This window comes from Stomoxys calcitrans, chromosome 5 (genome assembly GCF_963082655.1).
Source record: "Stomoxys calcitrans chromosome 5, idStoCalc2.1, whole genome shotgun sequence".
NCBI classification, from domain to species: domain Eukaryota; kingdom Metazoa; phylum Arthropoda; class Insecta; order Diptera; family Muscidae; genus Stomoxys; species Stomoxys calcitrans.
Window position 1 is genome coordinate 81305429 of NC_081556.1, and position 25460 is coordinate 81330888.

Here is a 25460-nt window from a genome sequence, read left to right on the forward strand (position 1 = left end):
ATCAAAGGTACAGCATAGCGATTCACAGGGTTAACCGGTTAATATAGGCCCGGATAATCGAGGTTCAACGGTATTATCATTAAACATTTCATTCAAACATTTGTCTGTTAAGGCTGGTACTATATTAGCGAATATTTTCCTGACAACTTTTAAATAGGTAATACATTTTGAAGGGAAAAAACTTGCTGATTTTATTCAGTCGTCCAGAATTCCCGTATTACTAATGAACAAAATTTAATACATAAAAGTATTATGTTAATATTGAAAATTTTTTAGTGTTTCAACAAAGTTACCTTTCAAAACATGTGTTTGTGAAAAACGAACATAGTACCAGCCTTAACGTTGCTCAGTTGTTCAAACCAAGGGGAAATAACTTCGCAACCTTTAATCTATTTATCGGAGAAGTAAAAATGTTCCAGGCAATAGTAGAGGACATAGACCTTCAATAAATTTTTGGTGGTCTGTATCTCTAAAATAAGATGAAATAATGGGTATCGGATCCACTAATGAGCTAGTAAACCTTCGGTAGGTTTCAACATTAAACTTTATCAATTTTTCGTTTTTTGCAGAAGAAATTGGTTAGAAAGATCTAAGCACGAGTGCCCGTTAAAGTTTTAGTCTAATTAACTCAGAAATGACTTATTGTCATGTTCTTAATCCTGATTATAGCACCCATTATCCCAATTAACTAATGATATTATCTAAATTATAATGAGTATTGTAGGGTATGTTAACCGCATAAGGCCACCAACTGCATGTATGTATGTTAACGCTGAAACCCAATAAGCATTTGAGCGTAGCTCAGACACATGCCAATAATGAGAAAACGGTTTGGTGGTTTAGTGCATCCGAAGCAAATAAGCAGAACACACGTAAACAAAACACGACGCGGCAACACGAGAAGTAACACGGCAAAGCCACAAGGTACAAAATATAATAGTGCACAGTCGCGGATACCGATAGTCAAACAAGCGCAAGCGAAATTAACAAAACAATCGCCAGTTACCTTACAAGTCAAAAGGAACCAAAAAAGAGCCTACAATCTAAAGGATTTTTTTGTTTAGCACAAGTTAAAACTAAGCAATGTAGCAGAACAGAAAGATTGCAAAAATTACAATGTAATGGCCGGAGATGTCGGTACCTATTCGCTTACACTTACCTAGCTAGAAACTTATAAATAGACACAGCAAACATAAAGACAGACAATTGTGTTCTTAATGTTAATGGTAATGACAAACAAGTATGCAATTTTCTTGTGGTCGATTTTTTTCTGACATGAAAGCGGCTAACATAGAATGGAATTAAGTGAACAAGAATCTACGAAATAAGCAACACAAACAAGGTAACAAAAACGGGATATAAAAACCGGGATATGGGACACTACAGATAGTGATTATTATACTCGCAATAAAATACAAAGCATACCAAGAGTTGTGGCGCTCGTCTACATTGGAGATTATAATGTGAAGTAAACGTTTATAATTTCATATGACACACATTTCAGAAAAATTTATAACATTTTTCTTAAAGAACGTTTCGAATTTAAAATTATACTTGCTACCGTGATTGGCACATCTTCCTCTAAAGAGGTTTTAGTTGGATTAGTTGGGAGTTTAGTTGAATACAGTTTTCAACATTTTATAAAAATATTTGGATTTAATTGGATAAAATTTTGCACAAAGAATAATGTGAAAAGACAAGCATAAAGTCGGCCAATACAGAAATTTCAATGAATCGTACCATGGACGGCATAACTGAAAAACACACACACAGCATGTTCTATAATCTCTTCTTCCTCGATGTTCTCACAGCTTCTGCAGAAGTCGTTACTTGCAACCTTCCATTTGTCCGAATGTTTTCCGTTCAGACAGTGACCTGTTGTGACTGACCGAATTACTTGGAAGTCTGTTCCAGCCTGTGACAACAGATCGTTAGACCTCTTCAAGTCTAGATTATGCCACATTATTTTGAAATGTTCGCAACCCACCATTTGTGACCATCTTTCATTCGTTGCCCTTCGGACCCGATGTTAAAAACTTAGCTTAGATGTCGCTAGAGGCACAGATTCTCTGTGGGTGTACCCTGTTTCTCTAGTTCCTAGTCTCGCAAGTTCGTCTGCTCTACAATTCCCTAAGATATATCTGTGGCCCCGCACCCAGAACAGGTGAATCTTGAACTGCTTTGTTTTTAAGGGTGATATTAGAGAGTGACAGACGAAAATCCGATAACGGCAGTAAAACGAACGACCCGATGCAAAGCACATGCCTTGGCTGGTTAGATGGTTTTTTGCCTTGCTTATGGATATATTTTTGTTGTTGTTGTTATATGTTGGCTTGCAAAAAGTTCCTTTCAACAGCAAATTTGTACTTTGGGTCGTCGAGATTCAAAATAAATTGTTGCAGGAAAATTAACAACTTTCGTAGTTGTTTTTTCGACAAAAGTTGTTTTTCAAAATTATTTTTATATGCGCATCTGGTTGTCTAGTTTGAAACCATCGGTATAGAAGTCTATGTAACTTCTATTACTAGGAATATTGTAGTTCCAATGTGTTCTATCTGGAATAGCGGTACAGGACTTTTTGCAAAAAGCAAAAGCGGCTCAGGCAATGTGTAATCCACACTGCCTGGAACATGGGGCATTGCATCAGGGTAACACAGTATCCGTAGCCGCCACGTGACAAAACAGAAAGCTCATTTACTCTCACAGCAGTGGTCGCAGCAAAGTCTAGAGGCATAAGGTGTAGCATTTAATTCTGTGCTTCAGATGGTTTCATCCTCAGTGCGGCTGTGGCGTATAAGCAAGTCATCCTTTGGATCCGGCTGCGTATTGAGTAATATGTGGACTTTTGAAGCTCCGTCCTCCAGACTGCAACACAACTGTAGTATATACTCAGTGCATGACACGCGGTTTAAACCCCCAACTTTTGCAAATGGCTCTCTTGCAGATGTATAGAGCAAGAGCTGCCCTTCCCCAAATGTGGGATTTGTAGCTCAATTTTCTGTCCAGCAAAACACCCAGCTATTTCGCTTTCAGTAAATGGATCATTCTCTCCTCCTAAGGAGACAGGTGTCTCTGTGGGCAAATTATTGGGTTGCCCAAAAAGTAATTGTCGGTAATTTGTAGTAATATAGTCGGCGTTGACAAATTTTTTCAACGGCTTGTGACTCTGTAATTGCATTCTTTCTTCTGTCAGTTATCAGCTGTTACATTTAGCTTGCTTTAGAAAAAAAAGTGCGCGAAATTTTGTTTACATTTGTTTGTTTGGCGCCAATTTTAATATGGGTACCACATGTATTGAAAGAAATTCATTTAACAAACCGAATCAACGCTTGTGGTATGCACCTTAAACGCAATGAATTCGATCCGTTTTTAAAACGAATCATAACTGGAGATGAAAAATTGATTGTTTACAACAACGTTAGTCGAAAACGATCATGGTCCAAGCATGGTGAACCAGCTCAAACCACTTCAAAGGCTGATATCCACCAAAAGAAAGGTTATGCTGTCTGTTTGATGGGATTGGAAGGGTGTGGTATATTTTGAGCTGCTTCCAAGGAACCAAACGATTAATTCGGATGTTTACTGTCAACAATTGGACAAATTGAATACAGCCATCAAGGAGAAGCGACCAGAATTGGTCAATCGTAAATTTGTCCTATTCCACCAGGACAACACTAGACCGCACACATCTTTGGTCACTCGCCAAAAACTGAGTGAGCTTGGCTGGGAACTTTTGATGCATCCACCATATAGCCCTGACCTTGCACCATCAGACTACCATTTATTTCGATCTTTGCAGAACGCCTTAAATGGTAAAACTTTCGGCAATGATGAGGCTATAAAATCGCACTATGTTCAGTTTTTTGCAGATAAAGGCCAGAAGTTCTATGAGCGTGGAATACTAAATTTGCCAGGAAGATGGATGGATGGAGATGAATAAAGTTCATTCTAAGTTTTATTAAAAATGCATTTACTTTCTTTTAAAAAATCCGCAATTACTTTTTAGGCAACCCACTAAGTCTCCTGCTAAAAAGAACTACTTCTGTCTTGCACGGACTTACGTCAAGAACACTTTCGGCAGCCAATTAACCAAATTTACTGACTTTCACGGGCAAATCGTCTGCTCTTTAATTCCCCATTACTCCCCAGTAGGCCTGCATCTTAACAATGCGGATCGTTCCATCTTCTTAAGTAGGCGGATATTTTACTGTAGCAACCTGCCCTTTAACAATGCAAATTTGCCCAAGAACATTCCATTAAGGAATAGGGGCAAACTTCTCACATATCAATGAGTGCTGCCCGATTCAAGTTTAAGGTAAATGATAAGGGCCCTCCTTTTTATAGCCGTGTCCGAACGGCGTGTTGCAGTGCGACACCTCTTTGGGAAAAGTTTTTACATGGCTGTAATACCATTTTTTCAAATGGCACAGTGCCTCACAAATGTCGCCAGCATTAGGAGGCGATAACCACCGCCGAATTTTGTTATTTTTTTTTCTGATGTTCTCGCCAAGATGTGCTAACGCTGTGGTGTCTTCCACCCACACCAATATCCGCCTTGGTAGCCTAAAAATAGGTAAAGTCCCATATAAATCTATTTCAAGACTTTACTTCTTTAGACTCAAAAAGCCTAAATGAAATGAATGAAAATAAAATACTCAATCCCGTGCACACTTATGTGCACGGGATTACCAAGTTTTTTTCTTCTACAAATATTTTTTTCTTTTTTAACACAAGAAAGTAAAGGAAATGAGTCCTTTGTGTATCCAAAACTTAAGATTTATGAACCAGCCCTCTTTATTCGGATGGATAACTATTGTACATCAGAAAATGGACCGATGAGGGTCATTTTATTGGCAAGCGAATACAACTGTATTACACCACTTTTTCCCCGTAAAAAGATCTTTGTAACCCCAGAGTCTTTCTATGTCTCGCACTCTTATTCAAAGGACATTTAATTTGGCTCGCATATTGTCCCTATACAGTTTTTCAGTTTTTTTTTCTGGCTGCCTCCAAGATATATCAAATTTGTATTCTGCACTTAAAGACCTCTCATTTGAGTCGAATATTGTCTTGATCTACCTTCATGTTAGTTTTGAGGTTTTTTGCGGTGGGTCGGCGTCACACTCCTGGCTCCCAAATATTGTCTTTTCTCCTTTTTCATTTTCATATGTAGCGGACATACTTTTCGCCACTAGGAACTTTTCTTCATAAGAATAGTCCCTCGATCACAAGTATCCCGTATCGATCAAGATTTAGAGCGGCAATTACCACTCAAATTTTTAGCATTTTCCTTCAGTTTATGTGGCATTCTAACTCTAAGTTAATAATTTTTCCCCAGGGACTTGAAGAAATGGTCTTTTGAGGCTATACTCAAAATCTTTTCGGCAATTTCCATTTGTAAGCCAATTGTATGGCATATGTTGTCCTCCAAAAAATGTCAGAAGTTCGTATTTACCGAATTTGGCACTGGATGTCCTGGCATTCGAAGAATGATGGATTTCGTAGCGCTGATGAAGATTCGGTATACTAGCCAAAAGCCCTTAACATTGGTTCTAGTAGAAGTTAGATTACATACTAAAGAAGTGAAAAATACCTTTAGAAAATCATTTTTCAAACTTTCTCCAAGACAAATATTTTGAGCTCTTGCTTCTTGTTCATCATGAAAAAGCATTCTTAAAAATTTTCTCCCAAAAAGAAAACATAAGAAGAAACAAGGAGTCATTCTACCCAGCACTGCTATCAAATCATCGGATGTGTTTTTTTTTTTTTAGAAAAACTTCTTGATTCATTGCAACAGCAACCAAGGAACATCCCATATGTACTAAATATAAGTTCAATATTTTGTGGTAAAGTGCAAATACCTCAAAAACAGAATACAACGATGTTGAGGATGAAGCGGAAAAATTGCTGCTGCATAACCGCATGGATAACCTTGTCTTGGGTGGTGTGCTAAAGCATTCGATAGCAAAAATCAAAACAAGTTAAAAGAATTGTGGAGAAACCAACCACTTGAGCTGAGCTAGAAATGGTCGTTGTAATATTTAAAAATGCCAGTATGCTTAATATACTCGGCCACAGAAGTTCTGTGAGACGCGCTCAATTGCATAATGAGTGCGAAATTTAACTAAATCGATAAAAATACATACACACATACATTTCTATGTTTAACCAACTCGTGTGGCATATCAATTACAAAACAAAATTGAGATTATTTAATGCTTGATTACACAAGTTGTGCAAATTCCAGCTGTAAATATTGCAAAAACGAAAAATAAAATACTATGTATTGAAAAAACAACAAAAACTTCATATTCACATTAATAATCGTATGTATATACGTATGTAGCTGCACAAGCAACAGCGTCTATGCATGTCTATGTATGTATGTAGGTTTGTGTATGTACGTATGCGCTTACACATAATCCAGCATCCAAACAACAAGAACGCCAAAAAGAAAACAACCACAATAACACCAAACAAAAAAAAAACGACCATACAAAATTTACCATCCATCTCCATCCATCTACCCGACCAAAAACAAGATTTTTGTTGTGCATTCAAGAAATCAGGTTTGTGTCTTAAGTCTTTTGTTTTTAACTATGGATTTTCGGTTTGGGTCGTTTCAACTCTGCGCCAACAAACATGTTTGACCGTTTCCATACCATTTCGCTGTGTATATTTTGTATTTTCTTCAGATTCTTCAATACATCGTTTTCAATCGATGGTCTATCAGTCTTAGCCATGAGTGCATATGTAAAAGTTCGGCAAGGGAATCAAAAAAGAAAACAAAACATAAAAACGACCACATAAAATGTAAATAACTGAAATATTTGTGGTTTTGGAAAGGAATGCCATGGAAAAGTAGTTTATACAAGAACCTTTAAAAAAAGTGTAGTGAATAACTAGGAAATGTTTGCGCAAAAACAAAAATATGTAATATTTTATTAAAGCGCAAATAAAAAAGGAAGTTAAAAATATCGCATTGGTATATGCATATAAAACCCCGCGTTTTTATATAATATTACAAAAATTGTGTTCTATGTGGGTGTTACCAATTTTGATTCACACAAATACTGTTTGTCTTTGTAAACGAAGGTCATGCACATCTCTCACTTCCACGTTCTAGTTTCGCACAGCCATACAGCCCTTTGATAATATTTTCTCATTGGAGCTGAAATCTCTTGGTTTCGTTTTCGGCTACTATCGTAACAAAGTTCATTTAGATTGCGATAAAAATATGTAACTAGATAAAATCACAATTTGAAGCAAAACTAGAGCATATGATAAAAACAATATTTGAAACTCAACTTTGTGTTAAGAAAACTGGAATATTCGTGGGACGAACAACACAGGTAGAGTTATGACGTAAAAATCAATTTTAAGTATTACTGTAAAATATTTTTTATATTGATACGAGAATCGACGCTCTTTCATAACTTCCACTTTTCATTGGAATCTGGTAATAAATGTATTTTAAAGCTTTATAAGTCCAATATTGATGATATCGGTTGTGGTTGTTGTAGCCACATTTGCATGTGGGGATGGCGATGCTCGTCAAACTCCTGTAGGTGAGCAAGCTCGTTCCGATCCAAATGAACGATCGCCGCGGGAACAGGGTGGCCCATGGTTTTTTAAAGGCTCCAATAACTCGCCTTGTCACATCGAGCATCATAGTCACTCAGTATTTATGCAAGAGCCGGTGCCGCCCTTCTTCTCATTGAGATTCATCGCTCGATAGCGCTAATCGTCCGCGACTGCCGGAGTATTCCACTATCCGCAACCTGTGAACGTGCGCGGTAGCTCGCAGCTAAGCTTCTGTGACAGGAATGAACACCACACTGATCGGACCTCGGCGTTTGTGGCTCACCACTATCCCGTGATATCGGTTAGACCATATTTGGCATGGGTATTAAACTCCCTGTGACAAATTTTGCCAAAATCGGGTAAAAATTACATGTAAGCCTCGAAATTGGATAAACGATCTGTTTTTTTATAAAATTTCTTTATTTTTAAAGACTGTAGTGTAAACAATGCAGACAGACAAACGGACGGACATGGCTAAATCGTGGAAAAATTTAAGAACGATCCAGGTGGAAATAAACATTTAGAAATGTTTAGAGGAGTTTATTTCTAAAAATCTGAATCGCCAACAAACACTACAGATTTGGAGGAATGATGAAGTTAGAATATCCTCCATTCGATGTTAGAGGATCAATGAAGCTCGAAAATAACCAAAGATATAATAAGACCCACTCTTGCTGATCTCAGTCAATCAATTAACTTGTGTCATATGACTTTTGTTTGAGTCACCGCTTAATTTGACCCGCGTTGATTACTTCTGTGTTACAATATACTGTTGATGCCACAAGTATGTAGCAAGAAACCACTAATTCAAATAAAGTTAATTTACATTTTAACTGGTTTTACTTTCAATTTAAGAAATCACCATTGTTTGCTTATATAAACTTCAATGACTGCACAATTGGAACAGGAAAAACCCCTCATTGTTTTATTTAAAGAAATGAATTAATTTTTCGTACAGTAGCAAGTGATTATGTGGTGTGAACAAAAGAAATAAAAAATACTTTGGCAACCAGTAATTATACTCAGCACGACATCAGAGGCCTGGGAAACGCCTGCGCTGGGACACATTCCAAAAAAGTTATGGTGTAGGGCAGTGTGGCCATTATGGTATGTTCTCGATTAAATTGTATGACATGCAATTTTTGAGTTTAGTAGAAATTATTATCGACAGATCGCTTCATGGAGGCCACTGCAGCGCAGGGGTTAGCATATCCGCCTATGAAGATGAACGGCTGGTTTCGAATCCTGCCTAGAAAGAACATCAGAAAAAAATGTCAGGGGTGGTTATCCCCTCCTAACTACTATGCAAATTTTGCCCATGAACATTCCACTAAATAACAGGGGCAAACTTCTTACATCTCAATGAGTGCAGTCCGATTCAAGTTTTTAAGCTCAATGATAAGGGGCCTCCTTTTTAAAGCCGAGTCCGAACGGCGTGCCGCAGTGCGACACCTCTTTGGCATAGTACCTCACAAATGTTGCCAGCATTAGTAGGGGAAAACCACAGCTTACAATTTTTTTGATAGTCTCGCCAGGATTCGAATCCCTGGCGTTCAGCGTCATAGGCGGACATGCTAACCTCTGCGCTACGGTGACCATCATGAGGTACTATGCCATGCAAAAACTTCTCCCCAAAGAGTTTTCACACAGCGGCACGCCGTTCGGACTCGGCTATAAAAAGGAGGTATCTTCTCATTGAGCTTAAACTTAAATCGGACAGCGGTCATTGATATATGAGAAGTTTGCCACAATATTCGTGGGCATATTTGCAATTTTAGGTCGCTTCATAGAGCATTTCAAACATTTAGGTACATTAATTAACCGATTTCGCAAAAAATTCGGGCAGTAAGCTGTATTAGTGAGTTACATACGCAGACGACGTTATAATACTTCCAAGAGGTAAGGATCCGAACCAGCTATGCAGAAGGGCCGAAAGGGTCTTGCATATGGCATATGACTTGGAAAGACCAAGAGGTCTCCATGTTAATCCATAGAAGACTGAAATATGCCTATTCACGAGAAAGACGAAGATGGGCTAATTTAACGCACCACGTTTCCTTAATAAGACGATTTTGATATCTGCCGAGGTCAAATACTTAGGGGTGATCTTGGACAGGAAACTGAATTGGAAGTGTCACATTTAGGAGCGTACTGAGAAGGCGGACAAATGTTAGGCACTATGAAGACGGGCCGTAGGCTCGAAATGCGGCCTGAATCCGACGATAGTCCACTGGCTCTACAGGAGCGTGATTAAACCAATACTTACTTACGCCTCAGTAGTTTAGTGGAAAGCTTTGGAGAAAAAGTGTAACATAAGGACCAAATAACAGGTTCAGAGAACATGTTGTCTTGGCATAGGTGGGCCACGCCCAGTTAGGCACTGAAGGCTATTCTAGATATCCGACCCATTGACATACAGATTAAATGTGAGGCAGTTAGTACGAGACTATGAGACTTAAGGCGATGGCAGAATGGATTGAGTATGGGTGCAACTCATACCATCGCGGTATAATCGAGGCAACGACAGGAAACTTTGAAGAAAGTGAAGAGGTTTCCGATCGGATACCTGAGATGACACTTGAGGTCGAGTGCGAGGCACTGCTGCCAGCGGCACAGTTTTAAATTGACGGAATCCAGGTATTGCTATCTGGAATTATGTTACACGGATGGATCAAAGCTAGAGAACAGAGTGGGCCTGGGGTTCTACATTGAGAACCCAGGGACTGAGATCTGTTTTAGACTGCCTGACCATAATGCGGTCGTGAAGCAGAGATCCGGGCGATCACGAAATGCGCGAGGACGTCGAGTGTTAACATCTTTACGGACAGTAAAGTTGCCATAAGGGCAATAACAACTTGGACGGTAAGGTCACGAACAGTCTTGCAGTGTAAGAAGGAGATTAACGCCTTCTCTGAGGATGGCAAAATCCGCATTGTTTTGGGTGCCGGGCCATAACGGAGTAAGGGGAATGAAAGAGCTGACGGTTTGGCGGTGATGGCCAGAGGACTGCCGTCAATGAATTTAGTTTACCCTTTCGGGTCGACGCAGTCCGTATTAGGGTCGTGGGCGACGCATGCGCATGCAACCCTGTGGAACAGAGAAATGATAGGTAGGACGGCGAAAATCCTAATGGGGGGGTCCAGATGGTGAAAAGACGAGGCTGTTACTGAAAGGTAGCTATTGGTATCATAACGGGACACAAAGGACTACGAGCTCACTTATATGAAATCCGAGTGGCAAGTTATAGCATGTGTAGGGTATGCGGGGATAATGATGAGACGTTGGAGCATTTTCTTTGTCATTGTCCGGCTTTCGCGTCTAACAGATACCGGCACTTAGGTGGGGACACAATACCAGGCATGAACCAACTTAGTGGAGTGGCATGGAAAACAATTAAGGATTTTTTAAGTAGCACGGAATTCCTAACTTAGATTTTCTTTTTTCGATGGTATTTTTGTATTTATTATTTAGAGCGCACAGTAAGCCGATTACTGGCTTAGGTGAATGTCCTTAGTAACATGGGGCTGATTAACATCCCCACCCTCTTTTCAACTTAACCGGATCCCAAGGATGGCTTGTTTGTGCATTACAGCCGCACTGAGGACGACGCCATCTGATGCACTGAATTTAATGCTACATCGTATGCCTCTGGACATTGTGGCTACCAAAATCGCAGCGACCACTGCCATGAGGTTAAGGGAGCTTTCTCATTGATCATGTGGAGGCCACGGACACTGTGTTATACTTGATACTATATCCGATGTTTCAGGCAGTGTGGATTACACCCTACCTGAGCCGCTTTTTGATAAAAATTACTGTACCACTATTCCTGATAGAACCGATTGGAACTACGATATTCCTGGTAACAGAAGTTACACAGATTTCTATACGGATGGTTCCATACTAAACGACCAGGTGAGCTTTGGGGTGTACTCTAAAAATCTAGAACTTGTCATATCGAAAAGGTTACCCGACCACTGCAATGTGTATCAAGCGGAGATCCTTGCAATTAAGGAAGTGGTGGAATGGCTAAGATATAATGTCATTACGACGATTGGCATTAATATCTTCTCAGAGGTGGCTGAATAGTTCAAAATTCACCTGTTATGGGTACCGGGCCACAGAGATATCCCAGGGAATTCTAAAGCAGACGAGCTTGCGAGACTAGGAACTACCTTACACACTCCAGGGACACTACAATCTGTGGATATGCCTCTAGCGACATATATGGTAGGTTTTCAGGACCAGGCCTGAAGGGTAACGAATGATAGATGGTCACTAAGAGGGGGCTGTGAGCATTCCAAAACTATGTGGCCTCATCTAGATTTGAAGAGGTCTGCTGCTTTGCTGTCATTGGCTAGAACAGACGTCTCATAATCATTGTGTCCGTCATGACGGGTCACTGTCTAATAGGAAAACATACTGACAGACTGAAGGTTGCCAGCAACGACTTTTGCAGAAGCTGTAGGGGCATCGAGGAAGAAGAGACTATAGAACACCTTCTGTGTGTGTGTCCCGCACTAGCAGTTAGAAGGAGTACCTCTATAGGTTCTCATTCTTTGAGAACCTGTCTGATTTAGCGGATGTGAACGTTCGCAAGTTGTTGGGCTTTTTAAAGCGATCTGGATGGTTCAACGGTAGGAACTAGAAGGCATCTTCCTTCTTCTGTTCCTATGATATCACAATGGACAAAAACGTCTAAGTCAGTCTGATGACAGACTGCCACTCAAACCTAACCTAACCTTCAACCTTCAACCTAACCTACATACATATATTATAAAATCCGAAATATGGCCCAGTTCGGGCTATATGTGAATGTTGGCGATCTTGAGCCAATAAAAAAATATAATTTTTCATCCGATTGTGGCGAAATTCGGTACAGTTAGTTGTTTTGAGATCCTCTTTATCCTTAGCCAGTCAAGATCGGGCTTTATTTATAACTTTATATTGATCGATTTGTCTAATATACGTTTTGAGTTCATAAAAGAGTAATTTTTATTCGACTGCGATGAAAAGCGTTGATATTTGTTGTTTTTGGCTTGTGGTGGCTTCCATAGAAACTTAGCTCCCGGAGACCACTAAAGTACTAGCGATCCGCCTGTGTCTGATAATTTATTTTCTGCTATCAATAAAAATCTTCAGTTCTGGCGATATTCATTTGCGCGGACATTCAGCGCGATTCTTTTTTAGCCTTTGAGAGACAAATAATCTTATCTTATATATTGGGTTGCCCAAAAAGTAATTGCGGATTTTTTAAAAGAAAGTAAATGCATTAATAATAAGACTTAGAATGAACTTTAATCAAATATACTTTTTTTACATTTTTTTTCTAAAGCAAGCTAAAAATAACAGCTGATAACTGACAGAAGAAAGATGGCAATTACAGAGTCACAAGCTGTGAAAAAATTTGTCAACGCCGACTATATGAAAAATCCGCAATTACTTTTTGGGCAACCCATATAAAAATTATTTTGGTTTTTTTTGTAGGTTTGTTTATTTGTTTGTTTGTTTTTTTGTTTGTTTTTTTGTTCCTTAAAGACTCAGAAACGGCTGAACCGATTTTCTTGAAATTTTCACAAATGGTGCATAATGATCCCGTGGTGAAAATATGGTACTACATTTTTTGATATCTGAGATGGTTGGTCGATTTAAGCGAAATTTCGTGTGCTTTTTTGTAGTACCCTAAAAGTAAAAACTTGGTATCCAAATTTCGGATGGGGTACAGGGGGGCCGCCACACCCTAAAACCTACCAAACATATATTTAGACCAATCGCGACAATATGGAACTCAAATGAAAGGTATTTAGGATAAGAAAACGTATCTGATATCCAATTGTCGGGCTAAGTGTTAGGGGGACCACCCAAATCCCCTAAACACCCCTAAATCGGACATATTAACCAACCATGGCAATATGGGACTCAAATGAAAGGTATTTGCGAATAGAATACGAATCTTATATCCAAATATGAGACCTCGTTTCTGGGGGTCCACCCCTTCCCCAAAACACCCCCCGAACAGAACATTACTGACCATGGGATTATGGGGCTTAAATAAAAGGTATTTGGGTGCAGAATGTGAATCTGATATCCAAATATGGGACCATGTGTTTGGGGGTCCGTCCTTACCAAAAACATCCCCCAAAGGGGGAAATTTGAAATTTACGACCCTAGCAATATGGAAATTTACGACCCTAGCAATATGGGGCTCAAATGAAAGGTCTTTGGAAATAAAGCACGAATTTGATATCAATATTCGGGAAAAGTGTCTATGGGGCCACGCCACCCCCACAACACCACCCAAATAGTAAGTATTTGCTGACTATTGCAATATGAGGCTCATATAAGAGGGTTTTTAAAGTGGAACACGAATCCGATATATATTTTCAAGACCAACTCACTGAGTGGCCGCCCATCCCCCAAAACACCACCCAAGCCGATCATGTTTGCCGACTATGGAAATATGGGTCTCAAATTAAAGGTATTAGGGAGTATAAAACGTATCTGATATCAATATTAGGGACCAACTGTCTAGAGGACGTCCCAACACCATAACAACCCCCAAATAGAACATATTTTCTCACCAAGACAATTTGGGTCTTAAAGAGAGTGGAACTAAATATTGGCTGACTTTTGCAATAAGGAGTTTAAATGAGATTAGAAAACGAATTTGATATCCAATTTTGAGGCCAATGGCAATATGGGGTTCAAATAAATGATATATATTGGGTTGCCCAAAAAGTAATTGCGGATTTTTTAAAATAAAGTAAATGCATTTTTAATAAAACTTAGAATGAACTTTAATCAAATATACTTTTTTTACACTTTTTTTCTAAAGCAAGCTAAAAGTAACAGCTGATAACAGACAGAAGAAATAATGCAATTACAGAGTCACAAGCTGTGAAAAAATTTTTCAACGCCGACTATATGAAAAATCCGCAATTACTTTTAGGGCAACCCAATAGATATATGAGAATAGAGCACGTTGCTGATATATTTTCCGGGCTTAGTGTGTGGGGGACAACCCCAATCTCCAAAACACCCCTAAATCGGGCATATTTACCGACCATGTCAATATGGAGCTTAAATGAAAGGTATTGGGGGTTAGAGCAAGAATTGATACCCACTTTCGGGACCAATTTTTTAGGGGTCTAGCCCTTTCCCAAAATACCCCAAAAACAGCAATTTTTTACTGACCATCGCAATATGGGGCTCAAATAAAGGTATTTGAAAGTAGAATACGAATTTGATATCCAAATGTAGGTCCATATATTCAGGGCATCACCCCTTCCCCAAAAAACCCCCCAAAGCGTAATAATTTTTCGACCATGCCAATATGTGGCTCAAATTAAGGGTATCTGAGTTAAGAAAACGAATGTGATAACCTATTTTGTGGCCATGTGTTTGGGAGACGCCTCATCGTGTAAACTTCCCTAAACCGATGGCAATATGGGATTTAAATAAATGGTATTTGAAAGAAGAGCACGATGCTGATATTTTTTCAGGCCCACGTGTCTGTGGGACCACCTCACCCCCAAAAACACCCCTAAATCAGATATCATGAGAATATCGGGCTGAAATAAAGAATTTAAAGAATGAAGTACACCTTACATCCAAACTTAAATTGGTAGGCCAATAAAGATCATATGGGATTCAGATAAAGGTACTTATATTGTTAAACTTTCAGTCAAGCGATATACTATTTTCGTAGCATGGTATTTCACTAAAGGCTCTTTAATTGTCGAAAATAAATATTCCAAGGGAACTTTTGTTCCATATAAAGTAAAAAAAGGCGCAGCGGCGCGGACCCGGGTCAGTATAGTATAAAATAAAATTACATTTCAAATTGCTATTTAAAGACTCCCCATTTCGATGATTATCTGTTTAGTTGAAATTATTTTTTTCGGGTTTCAAAATAATCTTAATTGAAAACAAAAGATTGGCAACTCTGCTCTAAAGTACCATAGTGCTCAAATATAATTTACAACAGAAGCTTAGTGTTAAAAAAAGACACCATTTACTTTGTTGCGAACCTGTATTTTAATCAGCAGGAATGGCTTAATGCCACACTTTTGATGATCAAGCGCAGACACTCCTCTTACACATTCTGGTACAAATTAGATGCATTAAAGAGATGTTGACCCTGCTCGAATGTTTTCCAAATGTTCGTAAATTAAAAATTGTTGATGAGATTTTCCCCCACAGATCAAATGTATCAAATTTTATAACTCATTTACAAGAAATCCAAAGTGTATAAAATTTCAACAAAACAAAACATTCGAAAATTTAATACCTATTTTTTACTAATACAGATGAATCACCTAACAGAACATACCGGATTATTGATTGGCGTTAAGATTACCATTCGTCGTGCATCTTGCGACAGAAAAAAATGTGTGTCAAAATCCCACGCAAACTCTGAAAACCTCAAGCCACAATATAAACAAATAATTAACTGCTTAGATTAACATAAATTAACATTAATGAGAGACGCAACGCACTCCCAACATCTTGCCCATGTGTATTTATGAATGTATTTCGTTGTTGATACTAGATATAACATAACTTAGGTGTTTTATAACATGATTTAAAGAAAGTGGAAGTTCGTGATACACTTCATTGGAATTTGAAGCCGTGGTAATAAACCATGTCTGTGTGGTGTGTTTCTTATATAGATTGGCTGTGAGGAAGTGAAATTTCTTAAATGGATATCATTGTTAAGCTCAAGAAATTGAATTGGGTGATCGCTCCATATGACTGCTGTATCCAAATATTACCAATCCTAGAACATAACCTGCTTAAGACAGGCCTGTGTTAAATTTTGGCTCAATTTCTTCATTATTAATTAAAAGACTGTAGTGTGACTACAATTATCATCGCTAAATGGTTTTTTAAGTTATGGATGTTTACCTATGGACTTAAATACTAAAGTACTGGACCGATAATATATATGTATCTACTATTACAAACTGTAATGACAAAGCAAAAGTTAAATTAAAGCAAATCATAACTGAAGACGGTCCTATCGGCCTTGCTACATTTGTAGACCTATATTGAGCATAAACCTCTAATTTTAAATGTGCTTTCGTCATTCCTATATTTAAAATAGATCATTTACTTTTTGTACCATGTCTAAAAGCTCTAGAATTTATGTTCGAAAGACAACCTGTTTCATGAAAAATCCTACGATAAACCACTGTAAATAGAAGCAAAACATAATAGCACTGGTCAACAAAATGAAAAAAGTTGGCTGTTTCCCCCCGATTTTTTTTTTTTTTTGGGTTTCTATCTTAAATTGGGGCTTTATTTCCAAGTCTTTTTTTTTTGTTTTTGAGATATTGTGTAGTTCCATACTTAAAGATTTTTACCCAGATTTTCGTTTTTTTGGACACAAAATAATATTTTATTGTTGTTTTTTATATGAATTTGCAAAAAGAATTTTGTGTGCTTTATCTAATTAGTTTCACAATATATGTGGTGAATCTATATTTGAGAAATATAAAAAAATCTATATTGGACTTCTTCAAAATTACATATTAGTTTCAGTTGGAAAAGATATGGCATAAATTCCGTAACACTCATGACTTATGACTTTGATTTGCAATTAATTTTTCGATAAATATTTTCTTTTTTTTTTAATTGGCTGTGACAGAATATTTGTTCCACTAGCCGAACGTAGAATAGCGTTCTAAGCGCCTCGATCTTCTGCGTTCATTCTAAAATCTCTGACATTAAGTTTCGAGGTGTCTCCCACTTCCTTTTGGTCTTCCCCATTTGCGTCTACCACCATGTTTGCCTTCGAACGTAGAATAGCGTTCTAAGCGCCTCGATCTTTTGCGTTCATTCTAAAATTTCTGACATCAAGTTTCGAGGTGTCTCCCACTTCCTTTTGGTCTTCCCCATTTGCGTGTACCACCATGTTTGCCTTCAAAAGACTTATTTGCTGGAACTTCTTCATACATTCTGACAACATGACCTAGCCAACTCAGCGTGTAACTATGCTATCGTCGTCATACAGCTCATACAGGTTCATACGTCTATATATTGTATATAATTTTTTTATATTTTACGAAGAATCTTTTTCTCAAATACTCCAAGCACTGCCTCATCTGCTTTCACAAGTACCCATGCTTCAGAACCATATAACAGCACTGGTAGCATCAGTGTCTTGCAAAATATAATTTTCGTCTGTCGAGAGGTGGCCTTGTTTCTAAACTGCTTACTTAGTCCAAAGTAGCATCTGTTTGCCAGTGCTATTCCTTGCTTAATCTCAAAACTGGTGTCATTCGTTTCGGTTACGACGGTGCCGAGGTAGATAAAGTTGCTGACTATCTCAAAGTTGTGGTTCCCAACTTTCTCCATTTTCTTTATCTGCTTGGTTGTGCAAGGCTTTTTGGGAGTTGAAACCATCCATTTCGTCTTATCTCCATTTACTACCAGCCCCATTTTCACTGACTCTCTTTCGTTTCTATCAAAGGCAGCAGTTACTACTTCCCGTGACCGACCTATGATATCGATGTCGTCGGCATAGGCGAGTAGCATGTGTTCTCTTGTGATTAGTGTGCCATATCTATTCACATCTGTATCTCGTATAATCTTCTCCAAAAGGATATTAAAGAGAACTGAAACCTCGTTTGGTATAAAATGGTTCGGAGAGATTCTTTCCTATTCTTACTGAGGAACGCGTATCAGCAAGTATCATACTGCAGAGTCTTATTTATTAATTTTGCAAGGATACCAAACTCAGACATGGCTTGAAATACCTTTGAACGTAAAGGAGTATCGATAGTGGCTTTATAGTCAACAAAGAGATGGTAGGTGTTGATTTTATCTTCTCGGGTCTTTTCCAGGATTTGGCGCAGTGTGAATATCTGGTCCAGGGTGGATTTACCAGGTCTAAAGCCGCATTGATAGGCCCCAATTATTTCATTGACTTTAGGTTTAAATCTTTCACACAGTACGCTCAAGTCTGGTCTTATATAGTTCAGCGGGTAACCCATTGGCTTCTGCTGCCTTGTTGTTTTTTAGTCGGCTCACTACTACTTGCACCTCATTCTGACTAGAAGGTAAACATTCTATACCATCATCAGGGATTGGTTCTGCGGTTCTTCGCCGCCAACGTCGGACACTAGCAGTTGGGTACAATTACCTTTCCATATTCTCAGCATGCTATCTGTGTAAGTTACCAGATTTCCTTCTTTGTCTCTGCAGGAGGATGTGCTTGCACCAAAGCCATCGGTTTGATGTTTAATTCTTTAATAGAATTTCCGGACTTCATTCTGAATCCTGTACATCTCAATTTGCTCACACTCACGTCTTTACATTTTCTTTTTCTTTCTGCGGAATAGACGTTTCTCTTCTCCTTTTCTCCCGATACCTCTCCTTCATCTGGCGCGTTGCTACTAATTGCAGGGTTGCTCTATATGCCGCATTCTTGGCTTCAGCAGCATTTCGACACTCTTGGTCGTACCATGGGTTTCTTGGAGAAGGCTTCTGACACCCAAGTACGGATTTTGCTGCATTTTCCTTGGAGTTGTCAATAGTTTGCCACTGCGCTATTATATCATCGGAACAAGGAGTGCTTTCATTAAGCAGTTGGGTCAGTCGAGTGGAGTATGCCGCTGCCATCTGTTGTGTTTGCAGCTTTTCAATGTCCAGCTTCCGTGCAGTGTCTGATCGTACTTTCCTCGCCATGTTCAATCGCGTGCGAACCTTTGCTGCAACAAGGTAATAAACCGAATCTATATTGGCTCAACGGATCGATCGTACATCTAACACGCTGGATGAATGCCTTCCATCTATCATAACGTGATCAATTTGGTTCCTCGTGTTTTGATTTCTATAAATATATTTATATTAAAAATGAGAGAAAAAGCTGGCGTATGATGGCATATTTATTAAAATGTACACATACGCACCCATGTCCAATAAATATTACAAAAAAAATGGCGTTGTCAGAGGTTCCCGCCGAATCATGGGAGTTACGAACTTTAAAGAACTTCGTTTTCCCCTGAAAAACAACCGTGGACATGGCATGCATTTCTTACATTTAAGATGAGCAACCCTTAGCTTGGCCAATGGAAAAGACGGTCCTCGTGGCACTTAACCTATCGAAGGCATTCAATACGGTCAGCCATGCCAAACTATTTGAGGACATCGGCAACACGTCCCTCCAGCCAGGCCTGAAACGATGGGTCGCGAATTATCTGTATGATCGCCAGTCTTTTGTGGAATTGAGGGATAAGAAGTCGAAGCACCGTAGAGTGTAACAGGGAGTTCCCTGAGGCGGAATGTATCTCTGCCACCGTTTAACCTCTACCTACATAACTACATGCTGCCCGTGCGAAGACATAACTACATGCTGTCTAAGCAATACCTTTTGGACTGTTATCGCAGTGACCATCCAAATCATCTTGTGGATAGATATCCACCGCCCAGAAGCTTTAAGGTAGATGTACATTATCTAGAGCGTGAGTTTCAACACTAAAATAGTGAACCTCTAGATCATGCGGCATATGAAGCGGGTATATACAACATTCATGCAGACACGGTAGCAGATACGGTAAATGGCTACCGGGTGAATGTAGTCCTCGGAGAACGACCTCCTCCCATTGCACCTGAAGAAATTGACCTTCCCCGGCAAACCAGAGTAGTTCTGGCTCAATTACGGTACGGCAGATACAAGTGCAGGTTATATATGTCCCTATTGTGATCAGGGCCCACACGACACACGTCACCTGTTTCACTAACCAGCCAGACCCACTCGACTCACATCCAGATCCAGATCCCTCTGGACGCACCCCATCAATGTAATTCCATTCTTAAGTACTCCTAAATCGCAATTTTGCTTAAGTCCGATATAGGTTTTTATATTTTTCCAGTATATATTAGTTTTATTTTGAATAACCTGGTGTTTCGGTTTATGGTTTTATTGTCCGGCAGAATCATTGGACCTTACTTTTTCAAAAATGAGGTTGGATCAACAGTTACGGTGGATGGATTGCGCTATCGAGAGACGATTAAAGATTTTTTCTCGGAGTTGGATGGTATTGATCTGGATAACGTTTACCTTCAACCAGACGGCGCTACGAGTCATACAAGCAAGGAAACCATGGCTCTTTTACAAATAAAGTTTCCGAGCCGTGATACATTTGGAAGAGATGATCAAAAATGGTCACCGGAATATTGTGATTTAACATTTTCGTTTTGGACCACGTGATAGAAAAGATGTACGCCAACAGCAAAGCGTCGTTTCAAGAACTTAAAGTTAGAATTCATGAGGCTTTCCTATCGAGGATATAGGGCAGCTACTTTGCGATTTGGTTATAGAAAATGAAAAGGATATGGTCCTGTAATTGATGAGAGGTATATAGTCCTGCAATGTGGGTGTGTTGGCCATTTGGCTGATTTTCTTTTTAATTACTTTATTTTCATTACGGTATACTTTGCTCTTTATGTTATATTTTTATAATAAACATCCGATCTTTTTTTGTTTAAATAATAAAATAAATTTAAATAGCATTTTTCTTTGAATACCAAAATAACACCTCTTATTGAAAAACCCTTTATATCAAGCAGACGAAAGATAAAATACATCGCAACAACATATGCTATATTTTAAAAAGAAGGGCTATTGAAAAAGAACTGTTGCCGAATTTAGCAATTTCAATTTGAAATAGAAACGCTTAATATCGGAGAAAACAAAGTTCGTGTTGACCAGTGTAATTTATCCATTAATACTTCCAAGGCGGGTTCAAAAAAGTGGTCTCACGCGAACAGCTGTTAACAGCCGGCCAGGTTTGACGGTATTAAGATGTCAGATTATTGTTTGCATTCCCTTTGTTGTTATCTTCTTTCTCGCATATTCTCCGCTCATGCACACACACGTATTCACAATTTGTTTGCGTGTGTTTGCAAAACGACGATCACAGCAAGATGGCGAATTGCACCATATGATTTGTGGTTTTTGTACAAAGGAGACTTCCTTTAATTGTTTTGCTATGTAATACTTCAAGCAAAATTCGCATGGATGCATATTTGTAGAATTCAAACGGATTTACTTTGAGAATTTCCAAGTACAAACAAAAGCCCTCAAATTTTGAGAGGAAATCATTTCAAGATCAAATGTTAACGGCACACTCACTTGCGAAACGGTAACCCGTTATTACACGCAAATTTTAACTCCATTAAATAGACATTTAAAAACATATTCAATACAATTTTTAGTAAAAATTCTTAAAAATTCCATTTAATGAAATTTTATTTAGACATTTTTTAAAATGGTGATATTTTTTAAATCAAAATTTTGGGATATTTTTCAATAAGCTTAAATTTAAATTTAATTTAAAATAATGTTTATCTAATATAATTTCAGTGAAATCTATTTCTTAGATTTTTTCAACAAATCAAAGAATGCATCGTCTCAAGGATTCGGATGTGCTTGTGGGAGTACTAACCAATAATCAAAGCATAAATATACAAAATAAAGGCATGAATAATATGAATAATAACCCACAGGTTATTGGAACCGTTGGGAATTTGACAGCCAGTGCTTGTGATGCATTGCCCAAGGCCTTTGTGCAATCTATGAAAACTCTATTCGATATTTTGGATGATCAACGTACGGGCTATGTGAAATTTGTTGATATTGAGAAAGGTTGGCAGGACGATGGCAGCAAAGGCCTACCAAGGGGTGTTATAGAATCATTGCGAAAAGTCACACCAGCCAGTGGCCTTTTAACATTCGATAGATTTTGTGCTGGTCTTAAACTATGCCTATTGAGAAACCAAAACACCCAAATAGCAGCTGCGCCTCCACATGGGGACCAATTGCAGGCGCAAACAAAAATCACTGCAGTAACGAATAGTGCTCCCAGTTGGAAAACAAAGTCACCTAGTAAATCACAGCGACCCCCATCAGCTCCGGCATTGGATATAGAAAATCCTTTGCCCACAAATCCTTGGACAGGCAATAGAACATTAAGTTTACCTCAACTAAGTCCAGATTCGGATGGAGATTTAACAACATCCTCGAATGCCATATGTTCGCCCTATAATACACCACCGCCTCCACCAAAACCACCCCGAGCATCAGCTTTACACGCTAATGTTGCCATTTCAGGAGTAACAGCTGGCGGTGGTGGCATATTGACCGCATCCAATAATGTTATGGATAAGGCCGAAATTCGAAATGCTTTGCAAAATTGGCAAATGGGAGTGCTGCGCAACGAAATTGATTCAAAAGACAAACAAAAGCCGGCAAATTTTCTACAGCAATGTGGGTATCGTGGCAGTGCGGATGGTGGCTCCTCCTCGGCCACCGACAGTGGTAACTTCACCAATTTGCCCTTAAAAAAGACTCCCATCAAACGAAGAGAGCCGCGTAGACATACTTTGCAAAATGGCATTGACTATAATATGCTGAAGCGCCTTAAACAATTCGAAGAAGAACGAGAAGTTCTGCTCTTAGGCCTAGATGCTGTAGATAAAGCCCGCGATTGGTATATGCAACAATTGGTTAATGTCCAGGATAAAATTAAGTATTTGGGAAGAATGGGTTCATCAAATGTAAGTCATTACCCTCGGAAATATACGAAACAACTCTTTACCATATTTTATTATGTTTCAGGAACAATGGTCCGAAGTCCAACAGGAACGTTTGAATTTCCAACGTGCCCGAGTATTGGAAGTTAATCGCAGCCTTTCTGTGCTGGCTGATACCTGGGAAAGGGGTAGTTTTCCTTTCCATTTTAATTTAGCTTTTAGAACTCCGCCCAAAGTTTCCTCCAATAGAGCAGCCACCTCTCTTAGCAATAGCATAACGGATCGTCTACGTCAGCAGAATCGTCTTCTGGCCAATGAAGGTCACCTCAAGAGTGAACGTATTGTAATGTTGGAAAGAGAAAAACAGACTTTACTAGCGGAATTGTTCGAAATGAAGCAACGATCTGGTCTTGCACGACACACAAATAGTTATTTAAATGTCTTAAGTCAATCGTCGCCAGGGTGTAGTACATCATCTGGCGGTGGGTTAGGCGATGCCGATGTAGTTTATTAAGTAAAAAAAAAACAACTTAATGCCAATATTAAGTAGTATTAATAATAAATTAAATCAAATTAAAATTTGTATAAAGTTAAAGTGTGCATAATTTTCATTACGCTTTGCATTTAAAGATAAAAAGGTTAAAAATCTTCATTGACGTTTTTTGCAGGAATTCTAAGTCCGTTTTTGGAGGCCCAAAATTTACATAGTATACCAAAGTGATAAAGCATTGAACCTCAAGGCGCTCAAGCATTCTGTACGCGTATTGACTAAAGTTTGTATTGTAAACATTAATGGATCCAACTTCAGTTGAGTTGCCAATGGCCAAATCTTATATATAAAAATCAATTTGTGTTTGTTAGTAAGTTCGTATGTTTGTGTGTTCCTTATAGACTCAGCAACGGCTGTGTAGCATACAACGCTAGGTCTAGTAAACCCCAAGATGGTCTGAAATGTTTGAGCTGAAATCAGCAGCACGCAGCTAGCTTCCGGCTTCTGTCTCGTCGGCAATGGGGAGGTTCTTTAAGGCTGAAAACTCAAACTATGGGATGTCTACACTATATTATTTTAAAAGTGTGCGTGCGAAAGATAGAAGAGAGGGAGAGAGAAATAGAGAGAGGAAAGTAAAAAAAAAGGGGGAATTTTCAAGAGAGGGTTTTGTCTACCACCGATGCAGAGATGTTCACATCGTAATACGCCCGCCCATCCATGACCAGGACTAAAACCCAAAGTTATATCATATTTATCCATTGGTCCCACTGTACCTACCCTTCAAATGTTTGTAGCCCCGGAATCACAAAACGCAAATTTAGCTAATATTCATTATGTTGTTTATTAAACAAAATCCAAAATAATCCATTAAAATTCTAGAAAAAGCTAACTTGAACTTTCACATAACCTTAATCCTAAACAGCATTAATAAATTCATTAAAACAATTTCCAGATAATTAACGTTCATTGTGGCCTAGACCAAATCTAATTCAAGTAACAATAATTATTTAGATAGCAACTAGTCCAATAATAATTTAGGCAACAATGATTCTAAAAACAACTATCCCTTTACTTTAAAAACAGGAAACAAAACTAAAAGGCTAACAGCCTAGCTAAATGACAAATAAACCTAAAAAAAAGGAAAAAAAAACTGTAAGAAATATATCCCATTCGGATATCATGGGGTTAATTTAAATCAAATGTGCATGCAAAATTTAAATATAAAAGAAAATGTAAAAGAAAAGTTAATGGCAAAAACTTTAATTAAGAAGGAAAATCCATTTAAAATTTCATTCTGGTTCGGGGATATGAACCTGCGACCCACTGTGCCGTGGTGGATTACATTCGAAATGCATTGGATGTATGTATGTAGCTTTAATCAGAATTATTTCTCTGTATGGTACATTAAAGTGCACCAAGTGCTTCCTCTTCCTCCCATATACTGCCTTACCCACGAGAGTTACCAAACAAATATCATCCAAACCAAAATGGAATTATTTAAAAAAACAAAAATTATTGATCTAATTAATTAATTAGACAAAAAAAAATAAATTTTGAAAAGAAAAATTAAATGACCGAACCCGGGCTCGATCCCACGACCTCTCACTTCAGAGTCAGCGACCCCCACCACTGAGCCAACCAACCACTTGATGGGATGATGGCTAAGCGGCCATTTGATCACTTTGAATGATATTTGCTTAGTTACACCAAAAAAACAAGGTGAATACCACGTTGAACTTCGGTGGGTATTAAAATCTAATCAAAAAGGGTGTTTAATTACTCACTTTGAAAAATGTCCCCCGTTGAAAGATCTTTCAAGCGTTCCGGTTCCGGGATATTTTCCAAC

The 25460-nt window shown here is 38.5% G+C and overlaps 1 protein-coding gene across 4 annotated transcripts; it reads left to right on the plus strand.

Annotated features, from left to right (window-relative positions):
* Nucleotides 1-860: 860 nt before the first annotated feature.
* Nucleotides 861-23653, plus strand: LOC106083728 (suppressor APC domain-containing protein 2). 4 transcript variants are annotated; one of them, XM_013246947.2, is made up of 3 exons: nucleotides 861-1342; nucleotides 21956-23148; nucleotides 23210-23653. In XM_013246947.2, exons 2-3 carry the CDS (start codon nucleotides 21994-21996, stop codon nucleotides 23636-23638), a joined length of 1584 nt encoding a protein of 527 aa, XP_013102401.2. In that variant the 5' UTR covers nucleotides 861-1342; nucleotides 21956-21993; the 3' UTR covers nucleotides 23639-23653. The 4 variants fall into 4 exon arrangements, with proteins under 4 accessions (XP_013102401.2, XP_059225368.1, XP_059225366.1 ...); XM_059369385.1 differs by having other exon boundaries at nucleotides 862-924; XM_059369383.1 differs by lacking the exon at nucleotides 861-1342 and adding an exon at nucleotides 6849-7352 and having other exon boundaries at nucleotides 21973-23148.
* The last annotated feature ends 1807 nt before the right edge of the window (nucleotides 23654-25460 follow it).